This window comes from Catharus ustulatus, chromosome 6, assembly GCF_009819885.2.
Source record: "Catharus ustulatus isolate bCatUst1 chromosome 6, bCatUst1.pri.v2, whole genome shotgun sequence".
In the NCBI taxonomy this organism is placed as follows: Eukaryota; Metazoa; Chordata; class Aves; order Passeriformes; family Turdidae; genus Catharus; species Catharus ustulatus.
Window position 1 is genome coordinate 39,916,613 of NC_046226.1, and position 13,137 is coordinate 39,929,749.

General features: G+C 44.1%; 1 protein-coding gene across 3 annotated transcripts in view; it reads right to left on the bottom strand.

Moving 5' to 3' along the window:
• LRP4 (LDL receptor related protein 4) overlaps positions 1-13,137 on the bottom strand; it is a 78,795-nt gene that overhangs the window by 7,511 nt on the left and 58,147 nt on the right. For 2 of the 3 annotated variants that reach the window (XM_033062939.1, XM_033062941.1), the window contains exons 14-32: positions 12,644-12,861; positions 11,570-11,746; positions 10,885-11,010; positions 9,978-10,186; positions 9,290-9,371; positions 8,567-8,672; positions 7,585-7,786; positions 7,010-7,199; positions 6,628-6,759; positions 5,807-5,947; positions 5,057-5,143; positions 4,682-4,853; positions 4,437-4,599; positions 3,969-4,194; positions 2,286-2,589; positions 1,777-1,995; positions 1,323-1,457; positions 971-1,079; positions 496-640 (exon numbers count right to left, since the gene is read on the bottom strand). In XM_033062939.1, coding sequence (XP_032918830.1) covers positions 496-640; positions 971-1,079; positions 1,323-1,457; positions 1,777-1,995; positions 2,286-2,589; positions 3,969-4,194; positions 4,437-4,599; positions 4,682-4,853; positions 5,057-5,143; positions 5,807-5,947; positions 6,628-6,759; positions 7,010-7,199; positions 7,585-7,786; positions 8,567-8,672; positions 9,290-9,371; positions 9,978-10,186; positions 10,885-11,010; positions 11,570-11,746; positions 12,644-12,861 — 3,143 coding nt within the window. The remainder of the gene's footprint in view (positions 1-495; positions 641-970; positions 1,080-1,322; positions 1,458-1,776; positions 1,996-2,285; positions 2,590-3,968; positions 4,195-4,436; positions 4,600-4,681; positions 4,854-5,056; positions 5,144-5,806; positions 5,948-6,627; positions 6,760-7,009; positions 7,200-7,584; positions 7,787-8,566; positions 8,673-9,289; positions 9,372-9,977; positions 10,187-10,884; positions 11,011-11,569; positions 11,747-12,643; positions 12,862-13,137) is intronic. The other variant, XM_033062940.1, reaches the window with a different exon arrangement.

A 13,137-nucleotide genomic window follows, 5' to 3' on the forward strand; every position in this document is an offset into this window, starting at 1 on the left:
GTTACATCTGAACAAAAAGGAGCTCATTTTCTTTCCTGCTCAGCCAGAAATACTTGTTACAAATCCAGCAAGTTATTATGGTTTTGGCATATGCCCCTCATCTGATTACTAAGAAACTGATGACAATACCCAGACACTGAATTGGATTAGGGCAGTCTTGAAAGGAAGGTACTGGAAAACTTTAGACAGAAACCCAGACAGCACAGTTGCAGAAATTAAAAAAATGAAAAGCTCACATTCTTCTGTTTTAACACAACGTTGGTTGAACAACAAGAAAGTGACATTTGCTAATCAAAGCTTTAACAGAACACCATTAAGATGTACCTGACTGAAAAGTCACAGACAGACAAGGAATGTGCTAAGGGAAGATGTGTGAATAGTTTGAGCATAAAGAAGGATGTCACCCTTACTTGACATCCACAAAATAGTGCAGTGGTTACAGAGTTCTTTTGCTCCACAATTAGCATTTGCCTGAATCAAGGTCCTTCTATTTACCTGTCTGTCTCTGAGGAGAAACCACAATGATATCCATCAATCCCTCAACATTGGGTAGGACTGTCTCTTTGTTCCGCCCAGAGTATTTGTCCACTCTCTGGATAGATTTTGTTTGCCAGTCAGTCCAGTATATCCATCTGTCCTGCTGCTCAGAGAAACAGCAAAGAAAAATCACAGCCATTATTAGCATGTTTAGTCATGTAGACACAGCATGCCCATGAAAAACACATCCCAGTGGCAGAAGGCCCAAAAACAAAGGCCTTTTCAAACCCTTACCCTCTTACTGTAAAGAAGATGACTCTCTACACCCCACAGTTCAGACAAACTTCCTTTGTTAGCTCCAAAGAAGATTTAAGTACCATCCCCTCAGCCTTTTTGGTTTCCTTGGACTGTAATACTTCCCTGTTCCCAAACTCCAGTGCACAAACTCAACAACACACCAGGGAGAATGGTGGCAGCAGGAGAATCTTCTCACCTGTGTCAGAGCAAAGGGATGTGACACCTGGCTGACCAACACTTGCCGTAGTTTCCCATTGAGGTCACAACTCTCTATACGATCAAGGTGCGCATCCACCCAGTATATCCTGAAGGCACAGGGAAAAAGGTGAGCTTCCATCTATACAAACTCACTTTACTTTCTAGTCAATTACTGGCCAAGATCGTGGAATGATAAAATGGATCAGGAAATAAAAACTAAAAAGAAAGTCCCAAAACACCCCAACCCAAACCCAAACCCACAATGCTACTCCAATAAATGAAGCTAAGAGGGCTAAACAATGCATTACATCCCATAACCCTATACAAGTGTAGGAAAATCTTTCACTGACCTCCTGGTGTCATAATCCAAAGTCAATCCATTGGGCCACCCTAGGTCAGTGTTAATGAGGATTTTACGTTCAGAGCCATCCAAGTTTGCTCGTTCAATTTTAGCAATGTGACCCCAATCTGTCCAGAAGAGATACCTGAAGAGACAAAAGGCAAGTGTAAGAAGAAAAGACTATTTCATTTGGCCTAAGGAAAGTTTTAGTTATGAATGAAACTGCCAAATTCTTCAGGTTCAAAGAAGATAATATAGTCTGTAGCCTGCTTCTCACAGCTATCTGCCCAACCTTCAAATTCACTGCCTGCCTGTCTGTCAGACTACTACAAGTCACTCAGACTCAACCCCTTGTTGATATCTGCAGATGCACATGGCACATCTCCTCTTCCCCCTACAACCTCCTCTTCTAGCCTGCCTCTATGCAGCCCTTCCCCCTGCCCCACCAATAACCCCATACCTACCCCTTCTTGGGAAAGACAGCAATGGCTCGAGGCTCATCTAGGCTGTTATTGATCAGCACTTTCCTGGAGCTTCCATCCAGTCTAGCCACTTCAATGGTATTGCGTCCTGTGTCTGTCCAGTAGAGGTTCCTTGCAACCCAGTCCACTGCCAGGCCATCTGTAGTCTTCAAACCTTGACCAATAACAGTTTCCATGTTGCTGCCATTCAGATCAGCCCGCCTGGATAGAAATCAATGACAAACAGCAGTGAGGAACAAGTAGCTCCTGGAAAGCTGGATCTACATCAATCACAGGCCCATTGCATATCACTACTTCCCTAATACTTCCCCCCACCCCCTGTCTATGGCAGGTTAAACACACTTCCAGCATGAGTTCACTGACATACACGATGCTGTGTACCAAAGACAAGGTGTAAGTAATGGTGTAGTGGTCAGTTCTCCCCAATTTACTGGCACACTCAGCACAAGTCACCGAGTTGGGCACCAGCTTAGCAGTTGACTGGCACCTACCTGATAACATCAAGAAATACATCTGTGTAGTAAATCTTGCCATCCACACTATCATAGTCCAGAGAAATGACATTGTTCAGCTCAGGGACAGGTATGTGCACATCTGTGTGATCACTGGTGTCCAGTGAGATTCGACGGATGGAAGCACGGCTAGAGAAAAGCAGGTAGGTCTCTGGAGAAGAGTCACATGTCTGCTCATCTCTCTTCAGCTGGATGCCAGTGGGGCAGGCACAAGAGAAACCAGTGGGGTGAGGCAAGCAAAGGTGGGAGCAACCACCATTACGAACTCCACATTTATTGAAGCCTTTAGAAATATGGAAAGCATAGTTTTAGGATCTCACAGACCAAAGATTTATTTTAAAGGCTTTATATATACACAACTTGCTAGCAGCTGAGTTCATCCTTACTATCCCAGCCTTGCTGGGAATCTACAACCCTCTGTACAGAGACACTCTCCTTCCTCTCCAAGATTCATGGTAGGTATGGGCATGATTGGCAAGGAGAACAGGATGGTCCAGAAGAAGAGGGATCATTAGAAGAACAATATTAACCTGCATTCCTTGCTAATCATAATTTTCCCACAGAAAAAGAAACAGCCAAATGTCCACAGATTGATGCAACTGCAGTTTAGCATTACCATTTGCAGCAGTAATACAGTTAACAGAAGGACCCAACTCTATGGGGAAAAAGTGTGACAGTACACCAGAGGCCAGGCAGACAAAGAAGCTTCTGTTTCAACTTAGCTGCACACACAGTGGCAAGTAAACAAAGGCATCAGAGAAGCCTGCTGGAAGTGCCTGACGTATTAGGGTCATATAATTTTTTTTTAATTGTAAAGAACCCAGAATACATTTACTAGGAGGGAATAAGCCCAGGAGACAGGTGCAGGTGCAGTGTGGATATGATGGCTAGACTTTTGGTTAGCTTTAAGTTATATTGCCAAACTACGCAGTCAAGAGTGATGTTCTGCTGTTAGTAACCATAGGAAAAGCAGCAGTTTTCTGTAGAAGTATGTATTGGGGAAATTCACCCAAAATAAAGCCACAGCACAAAGTCACAACTTTCACTGAAAAGCAAGGAGGCAAGATGGGGTGTTATAGAATTCCCAAAGAGTAACAAAGAATTGACTCTGGCACAGAATAGTTGGAAAACGTGATCTATTAAGAGCAACTAAAGCAGCAGAGATTTTGCAGAGCAAAGAGACAGACAAGAAGATGAAGCCTGCAATGACTGGGAAATACTACAATTTTTTCAGAAGGCTTTAAAAATAATATTTCAAAGCAACTGGTTCAAGAAGAATTAAGAGTCTTTTGGAGTTATGAAAGGGAAATTGTCCAATGTCAGTACAGTCTGGTGAAGTTTAATAAGGCATGACTTTTTCAGTTCTCCTAAGAAAGTGGCTCTGCTGTGTGCGAGAATGAGGCTGTCAGTGCAATCCAATGAAGGAAATGGGAGAAGAGGGTCAAAAGGCATGCAGTAATCATGGGTAAACAGGGAGGAGTGCAAAAATAGTCTAGTTAAAGAGGGAAGAAGTGGTGCCTTAAAAGAAGGCATCAGAAGAAAAGCTGATTTTTGAGAAGTGACTCTGTCACTCCTGCTTTACACCAAAGGACTCTTTCCAATGACAGCTCTGAAGGACTTCTCTCACCACCACCAACACCCGCCAACTGGTGAGCAACTTACCCAGGGGCCGTGCCCTGTCAACAGCTTGAATATCCATGAGGCCAGGCAGGTTTGCCCTCACCAAGATGACATTAGCACCAGTGTCCTTGTCAGCCCTGTGAATGCTGCGAGTTTGCCAGTCAGTCCAGTAGATGTAAGAGTCCAGCAAAGTGAGGCCATAGGGATGTTGCACTGGGGACAGCAGGGTGCGGCGGTTTGCGCCATTGAGATCAGCAGCCTCGATCCGCTACAGGAAGAAGAACATCAGCCCAAACTCAGAACACTTCTCCTCTTGCTAGCACTTACTGTAGCAAGTGGGAAACAGTTTTGGTGGGTTGTGTTATTCAGGTTCACCCTCCCTCCACAGCCTATACTCTCAGAAAAGCTTACATTCCCTTTGTTCTTTCGACAGCTTGCTCAAGAGATTCAAAGCAGCCTCCAGGTTACCAAATACCCAATAACAAACAACACTGAATAACAGAATCAGACCTCAGTGTGTGCATCAGCCCAGAGCAGCTGGGATCCAGCCTTATCCACTGCCAGTCCATTAGGCCAGCCCAAGTTGTTGCTGATCAACACCACACGTCCAGAGCCATCCATCCCAGAGCGTTCCAGCTTGGCATTCTCACCCCAGTCTGTCCAGTACATATACCTGAGGAAAAGTCAGCAAGTATTATGGAAAAGGAGATCAGAACTCCTCTGTAACTCCTAGAGAAACGCTTGACAACACTAACCCCATTTCATGGTATAAAGCTATTGCTCGAGGGCTGTCCAGGTTCTGCCAGACCAAAACCTTTCTCATGGAGCCATCAAGGTTGCCCACTTCAATCCGGTTTGTTCCTGTATCTGTCCAATATATCTTCCTGCCGACTGCATCCACAGCCAGCCCATCTGTAGTCAACAGACCTGAGAAAATAGAAAAACATTTTGGTCACTGCTTATTCTCCCAATTTAGTAAGGAATTTTTAGTATTTCTCTTGTCCATCTTGTAGGCAACCGCTTTAGGCTTTGCTTGCCTTTCCACCAAAAATGTATTCTAGTGGGGTATCAGAGACTCTCTTTTCATACTGCATAGAAGCAAGAGGCTCTCAGACTAAACTCTCCCTCACCTGTAGTGATGATGTCCTCAAATTGTGAGCCATCAAGGGCTGCACGACTGATTTTCCGCAATGTGCTGTCTGACCAGTAAACCTTTCCTGGGTTGAAGAGGAAAAGAGAAACTTGAAAAAGCCCAGAAAAAAACCAAACCAAACACCAATAACCAAACAGCAAAATCCTTAAAAAACAGATCCAGGTCTCTGACTACCCACTGCACCATTCAAAATGAATCTGATTGTACAGGAATAATATCAGCACAAGATCATTAAGCTAGAGTGATAAAACATTGCAAATTTTCTTGTTCCAATTCTCCCCAAAATATGTAGGACCTTTACACAAGGTCTGACATTCACACAGGGACAGAGAATACCTAATACTATCAGCTAGTAGTAGAGTTTCACATCTAACTTCTCAAAATGAGATCATCTACCTTACAGTGCAACACTGTTTACATCCAGCACAGCATAGATGTTTACTATACATGAACAATCAGATTCTCAGCTCTACTTTTGTAAAAGGCCTCAGCAAGAGGAACTTCCTTAAATCCAAAATGCATGGGAACCCCACTCAATACCTCAGGCAGTCTTTTTTCCATATAATTTGGGTTTTCTGCTTTCCTGTAAGGACATTACTTTCCTCACTGGAAACAAATTATTTGCAGCACATACCCAAACCCACAGCCTGAGTCTTTACTCAGATATTTAGACAGGAAGTTACTCGCTGCCTTTTAAACACAGTCAGAGGGAGTAAGAAGTTCAGACCTTCATGAGGATCCACTCCAATTGCAATGGTGTTCTTCATGGTGACATTGACTGAGACAACAACATCTGCAAAGTAAGGGATATCCAGAGAGACCATCCGGATGTCAGTCCTTCTGGCAAAGATCAGAAAGCTGGTCATTCCTGCAGAGTGGACAATGGACAGTATTAGTGAGGAACAAGTTCAGTCAACCGTAGGCATAATTTATCAAATATTCTAGAGGTTACATCCACTTCAGTGGAAAAGGGAAAGTGTCTCAGACAGATCTGGGCTTATGGACAGTTTGTACAAAAGCATCACTTTATTGAGCATCACTTAATGCTTCTTTACATCCAAGCTGAAAAGCATTTCACTCATAGAAGAGCTACTTCTGCTAATACGTGTGGTAAATGGAAATTAGGAGTCACTTTTTTCCTGCCAGGGAGGAAAAGTGGATGTACCATGACCTAAACCCAAGTGCCTTCCACCATCCTCAAAAGAGGGTCCACAGGAGCAGTGTACACAGACCTATTACAGAATATATCACCTTATAGTTTAAGAATTCACCTCAATATTAAGGTAAAAGTATGGGAAAAAATGTGACATTTGGCTTACTTCTCCAACAAGACAATTTTTTCAAGAAAAATGTCTCTTTCATCAATCTATTTATCAGTAAGCTCCTTTATAGTAATTCCCACTCAAATTGAAGGTACAGGCACCAAATGTGTTTTTCAAGGTGTAAAGCAGCTAAGCACATAAAAGTGAAATTTGTTTTCCAATTAGGCAGAGGCAAAATGTAGCTCTGATGCACAACTCCAATGAGGATTCTATAGAGAACACTCACCAGAGGAGCAGGTCTTGCCATCAGATAGCAGGTTGATCCCTGTAGGGCAAGTACAGCTGTAACCTTTTGGAAGAGGTGCCAAAAGGCACAGGTGACTGCAGCCTCCATTGTTAACTTCACATGCTGTATGTACTATGGAAAAGAGAATGAGAAATCCATGAGCCAGTAGGACTGGCACAAAAAAGGGATGCAGTAGCTAGAGAAATGCATTCTAGAATGCCTTCAAATACCAAGTCAAGAGTTAATTCTCACACTCTCATACTCCACACAGACATTTAAGACAATGAGGGCTGACAGGTCAGCTCCTTGCAGAAAAGATGTGCCACACAGCAGAGCCTGAGCAAGCTCTCAGCTCAGTGGGGCTTGGGCACAAGCTCTGTACCTGGTGGCCTGTGCCGGTGGAAAACATGAATATCCATTAGATTCTCCAGATTGTCCTGCAGTGTTTCCCGAAACTGCCCCGTCCTCCTATCTGCGCTCTGGATGCTTTTGGCCTGCCAGTCTGTCCAGTAGATTCTCTCGCCATAAAGAGTAAGTCCAAAGGGGTGAGGCAGATTGTTCCCAATCAGCACCTGCTCAAATTACCCCATCACCCCAAGAAAAGTATTATATTATATACATAAAAATATTTTTAAATTTATTTTAGATACATATTTATTTATATATACATACATTATACATGTTAGTGACTATGAAGTCACTAAGGAGAAGAGGCTTCCCTTGTTTCCTCTCAACATCATAACATACAATCACAGCAAAAGGAGAAAAATGAGGCAACCACAGCCCTCAAAATTCCCTCACACACAGTTTCAAATTGAAGGGAGTTTTTTTATTCCAGTGAAAGCTGCTGCATACTTTGATTTGTAAATTTCCCTTTCCATTGGAGAAGAGAGGCAGGAGCCATCATCACTTTGTGTTCCAGCTCCCAGACCTGCTCCTCCGAGACAGCTTCCTTACCTTCCTATGGCTTCCATCCAGACTGGCATATTCGATGGTCTTCATGCCTGCATCTGCCCAGTACAAGCGCTGTGACTCATAGTCAATGGCCAAGCCATTGGGCCATGTCAGGTTGGAGGAAATGATCACCAAGCGGTTTGAGGCATCCATCCCAGCACGTTCAATTTTTGGATTAGCTCCCCAGTCAGTCCAGTACATGAACCTAAGAAGAAGCCCAGACAGAAGTGAATGCCCACACTTTTTCACTGCCAGAGAAAAAAGGGAGTCTGATGCATTCAGGCCCTAGCAGAAAGAAGCATTAAAGTATTACTGTACTCTTGTTCAGCCTTGGGTTCTTGTAATGTACCTAAGATCATACTCAAATGTATATACCTTCTACTGCCCATGGGCTGGCCTAATTACAATGTGTAGGAAAAAGTTCAAGAAAATAGATCAAGATCTAAAAATTAACTGATTATTTACCAATGTACACCATGAGCCTTTTACACTCTTGCTGCATCTGTCTTCCAGTAATTCACTCAAAGAAAGAATAGCACTCTTTCATTCAAGATATTCAACACCTCTAAAGCAGTGGCTGGCAAGCTTTTTCTTTTTCCTATCCATGCTATTCCCACCTCCACAAGGCCTGAGAACATCCTTCTGACTGAAACTCTAGTTGATAAGCAGGGACCTTGAATACAAATTCATCATACATGTGAAATAGAAACGGCCCCACTCTCAATATTTCTGTACCACATCTTTAGTTATTATATCCCCAGGATAAACAAATGAAAACACCAGCAAGCCCCTGCAAGCTCCACAGCACAACAGGCACTGCTTATCTTGTTCCATTAGCATCTAAAATCATGTCTCTAGTTTCAGTCATTAGCAGGTTGTAGAACAATAGCACTAGTGAAAAAGAAAATTGTACAAAACCAAAGAACCACAAAGTCGTTACACATGCAAGAATTGTTATGTCATTTCAGAAGAAAGAATCTCTTACCCGCCAACAGGGTCCACCACAATATCTCTAGGTCTGTCTAGGTTCTCCCAGATTAGAACAGTTCTCATGGTCCCATCTGTATTGGAGACCTCTATTCGATCTGTTCCTACAAAAGTCGAGAGAGAAAATAACAGAGATCAAATTGCAATTGCAAGACCTAAGGACAAAAAACCTCCATACAACAATGCATTCTTCCCCTATATCCAACTGTGTTCCTAGTTGGAAGATAGGTAAGAAATCAGGCTTAAAGTGTCACTTTCCATCCTTTCAAGTCACCTCTGTGGCTGTCACTGATGTGGAGTCCTGTATATAATCCACCTCTTACCTAAGCCCCCATACCATGAGAGAATAGCGAGAAAAAAATAATCTTCCTTACATTTCTCTCAACTAGAGAGAGAGAACATGCAGGGAACAAGCTCCAAGTATCACCTGTTGCACCCCAAGATACACTGTTGGAAGATACACAAATACAAGCTCTGCAGCAAGACAATAGTGACGAATATTTTTACAGAATTAGTACTGGTGATACTGCAAAGAGAATTAAACTAAGCATTGTGCCTCAATTTACACTCATTTAGAAGCACATAACGTGAAACTCCATCTTTGTGCTACACAGAAATAAGACAAATTTGGAATGAAACAGATAGAACTATGCAGTGGATTTTCAGCTTTCATGACTGGTAAGGAAGACAGAAGTCTCTGTCAAGCAGAGGATCCCAGTACCTGCATCAGTCCAGTACAGTTTGTTGGTGACCCAGTCAATTGCAAGTCCAGCTGGACTTTCCAGGCTGGTGTCCACCACAACCTACATGAAAACAAAAAGAAAAAGTCCTTAATGAAATTAGACCTTAGGGAGAAAGTACTTGTCCAATGCCCTACCCATTCACAAACAATGTTAACTTTCAAAAGGAAAGAGCAGTGCCACTCAAGAGAGAGCATGAAGGACTCAGAAGTCCAAATAAGGTTTTTATTTGGAGAAACACCTCTTTTTTGGTGCCTGTTCAAAGTGCAAATCCAGACTTTGAACTCTGCCTCATTTATAGTAGCATCAGCCTAGGAGTATGTGCGAAAAGCATTCCCAAAGAGCATGACTTCCATGACTTCCGTTCCAAATATAGAATGTAACAGAGGATTTAATACTTTTTCCTTTCAGATTCTAGGGCTACAACAAAGGAATTGACCACACCCACAAATCACCACGCTTCATGTCTCCATTCAAGGGTTTCCATACACCCAACTGTTCACGAAGTATTCAGTGATCTCATTAGTTGCCAGAGCTAGGCAAACTAATGAACAAAATATCCACCATGAACTGCAGCACCTCAAAAAGCCAGTGTATCCCAGTGGCTTCAAATCTGGTGCTCAAGGAGTCTCCTGGTCAGATGACCTCCACACCCAGTGAACACTGTACCTCCTGGTTCGATCCATCCCATTTTGCTCGGCTGATTGAGTCAGTGCTAACATCTGTCCAGTAGACATAGTCATCCTTTGAGTCCCAATCTAGAGCCACAGCACTGCGAACATCAGCAAGGGGGATGACATCATCTGACAGGTCATCTGTGTCAAAGCTGATCCGACGGATGTCCATCCTTCGGGCAAAAAGCAGGAACTTGTCAAGACCTGATCAAAGGTCGAAAGGTCTTCTTTTAATTTCTCTAAGTTCAACAATACAGTGATAGACAGACAATTCCCTGCTATATCCACAACTTTAACCACCTACATCATCTCTCACTGGCAGGTCTTTGGTCTGGAAGCAAAATATCACTGGGAAAGGATGGGCAAGGGGGGGTCAAAGTGGTTGTGAGCTCTCTCCTGGAGTGTAACCTATGCTGAGGGAACAAGGGCAACCATATTCTTCAAAGAATGGCATGGACATCCCCCCAAATCAAATACCTATTTAAAAATTGCTCTTGAGAATGTGGAAGATAGTTGGTCTAATTCTTTCACATAGTTGCAAACTAAGTGAAATGTGGCAATGATAAGGACAAAATTTTTTGTTCATCACTGACACGGTCATTATGGGAATTTCAGGGAGACAATCAGCTGTGCCAGATAGCATGACACCAACAGCAGCCCTGAAATATGGACCAAGGGTGGAATTTGTCTGCACCCCATCCATGAAGCCTAGTGAGGGCAGTGAGATACACAACAGTAGAATGCACCAAAAAGGTGAAGCATCCTCTGGCAGGACCCTTAATACTTCTAACTCAGTCTATCCAGCTGCATTTCCTTGGAAGCAAGTGCTGGTGATGCTTAGTCCCACTGCCAGCCCTCTGCCACCCACTGAACATCTGAGCACGTGGTCCCACCTCACTTACTCTGGGCACAGGCATGGCTGCTGGTCTTGCGGAAGCCCGTGGGGCAGGCGCAGGTGTAATCCTTGCTGCTCGGCAGGCACAGGTGAGTGCAGCCTCCGTTGTTGTCCCCACAACGGTTTCTCCCTGCTCAAGTAGCCAAAGACAAAAGCAACCACACATAAAGCAAAGAGTAAAGAAAGGAGGAAAAACACTAGTTGAAGTGTCAAGATGACATGGATATAACTTCTCAGCCCAGAAGTTAATTGAAAATAAGGAAACACAAACTAAAGCACTAAGTCCATTTTTAGGGCTCAATTTTAAAATGAACAATTAACACAATCCCCTTCAAGAGCAAATAATGGCAACTGAAGAGGAGTAAGGGAGGTGTCAGTCATTATGATGGCCACTTATGATTTTTCCCCTGTCCCAAAACATCTCTTGCATAAACAAACCCCAAGTATCTCCTCAGAAAGGCCTCCACTCCTGGTGTCAGCAGGGGGAGCTGCAGTAACACCCAACTCGGAGGTACCGGGCAAGTGACCTCAAAACGAGGGCGGTGGAGCCAGTTCTGCCACAGCCTCGGGCACATGCGGGGGTGTGTCCATACTCTGGGTTCAGCCTGTCATCTCCCTGCTTTACAGGGAGTGAGTGGGTGGCTCCAGGTCTTCTACTGACTCAAATAAGTCTCTACCCGCTCTGCAGTTACCTGCTGGCTGACGCTGAGGATGCAGCGTGTGGATGTCCATAGGGAAGTGGAGTTTGTTGCGGATGATCTCCTGGTTCTTTCCTGTGAATTTGTTGGCACTGTTGATGCTCTTGGTGTGCCAGTCTGTCCAGTACAGACTGTCCTCAAACACGGTGATAGCAAATGGGTGTGGGAGCCCTGTAATAGACCAATACAGGAATATAATCACGACTCAGGCTAGCAGGGAGACAAGGGAATGCTCTCTGCACTGTCCCTTAGGCTTCACCACACTCACCCTGCTCAAAAACACTTTTCACTAATTTAACAGACAATTCCTCTCTGCTGTCCTATAATTATATAGATAGAACATTGGGGGCTGGAATGGACCTTAAAGATCATCTAGTCCCAATCTCTGCACCAAAGGCAGGGACACCTCCCACTAGACCAGGACGCTCAAGGCGTTATCCGGCCTGGCTTTGAACACTGACAGACTGGGGCATTCATAACCTCCCTGGGCAACTTGTTCCACCACTTCACCACCTTCACAATAAACAATTTCTTCCTAATACCTAACCTGAATTTCCTCTCTTTCAATTTGTATCCAGTACTTCCTGTCCTAACACTACAGTTCCTCATGAAGAGTCCCTCTCCTGCTTCCTGGTACGTTCTCTTCAGATACTGGAAAGTTGCAATGAGGTCTCCACACAACCTTCTCCTCTCCAGGCTGAACAGCCCCAACTTTCTTTCCAGTCTTTGTAGGGGAGTGCACCAGTCTTCTTACCAACTTTGTGGCCCTCCTCTGGATTTCCTCCAATACTACTGTATTTTTATGTTGGAAGCCCAGAGATGGATGCAGCATTCCAGGTGGAGTCTCACAAGAGCAGAATCACCTCCCTCAAACTATTTTTGATGCAGCCACTGATGACTGGGTAGCAAACTGCATCCCTCAGTGGTGACAGAATTTACTCCACAGTGAAAGAACAGGAAGCAAGCACAGATGGAGTGCAGAGCCAGTGTCTCAAACTCAGACCAGCACTGTGCAACTCTGTGGTCTTTATTGCAGAAAGCACTCCCTGGAGAAAGCCTGTTACTTACCTTGGCTAATAACAGCCTTCCTATTGCGTCCATCAAGGTCAGCCCTCTCAATGACATGATGTTTGGCATCCACCCAGTACATTCGATGTCCTGCGTAGTCAATGGTCAGTCCATTGGGCCAGAAGAGGTGCGTGTCCGCAATGATGCGCCGATTAGAGCCATCCATGTTGGAATACTCAATGCGGGGAGTGTTGCCCCAGTCAGTCCAGTAGATAGTACTGGAGGAGGCAGGAGAGACAGCTAGAAAACTTGTGACCCACATACTGCACCCAACATCAATCCCTATCAGGGCAAAACAGTATCAGTTCTGTGACTTGAGCACGAGACTGGGTCACAGCCACAGAATAAGTGAAAAGTAACACCCAGCCTGCTAAAAGTTGAAGGGCCCAGAGCAGGACAAAGGCTCTGAAGGGTCCCACCACTGCCAGTCACCTGTCAAACTGTCAATGTCAAATGAAGTCTTGAGCCCTGAGGTAAACTTTGCAACCAAGAAT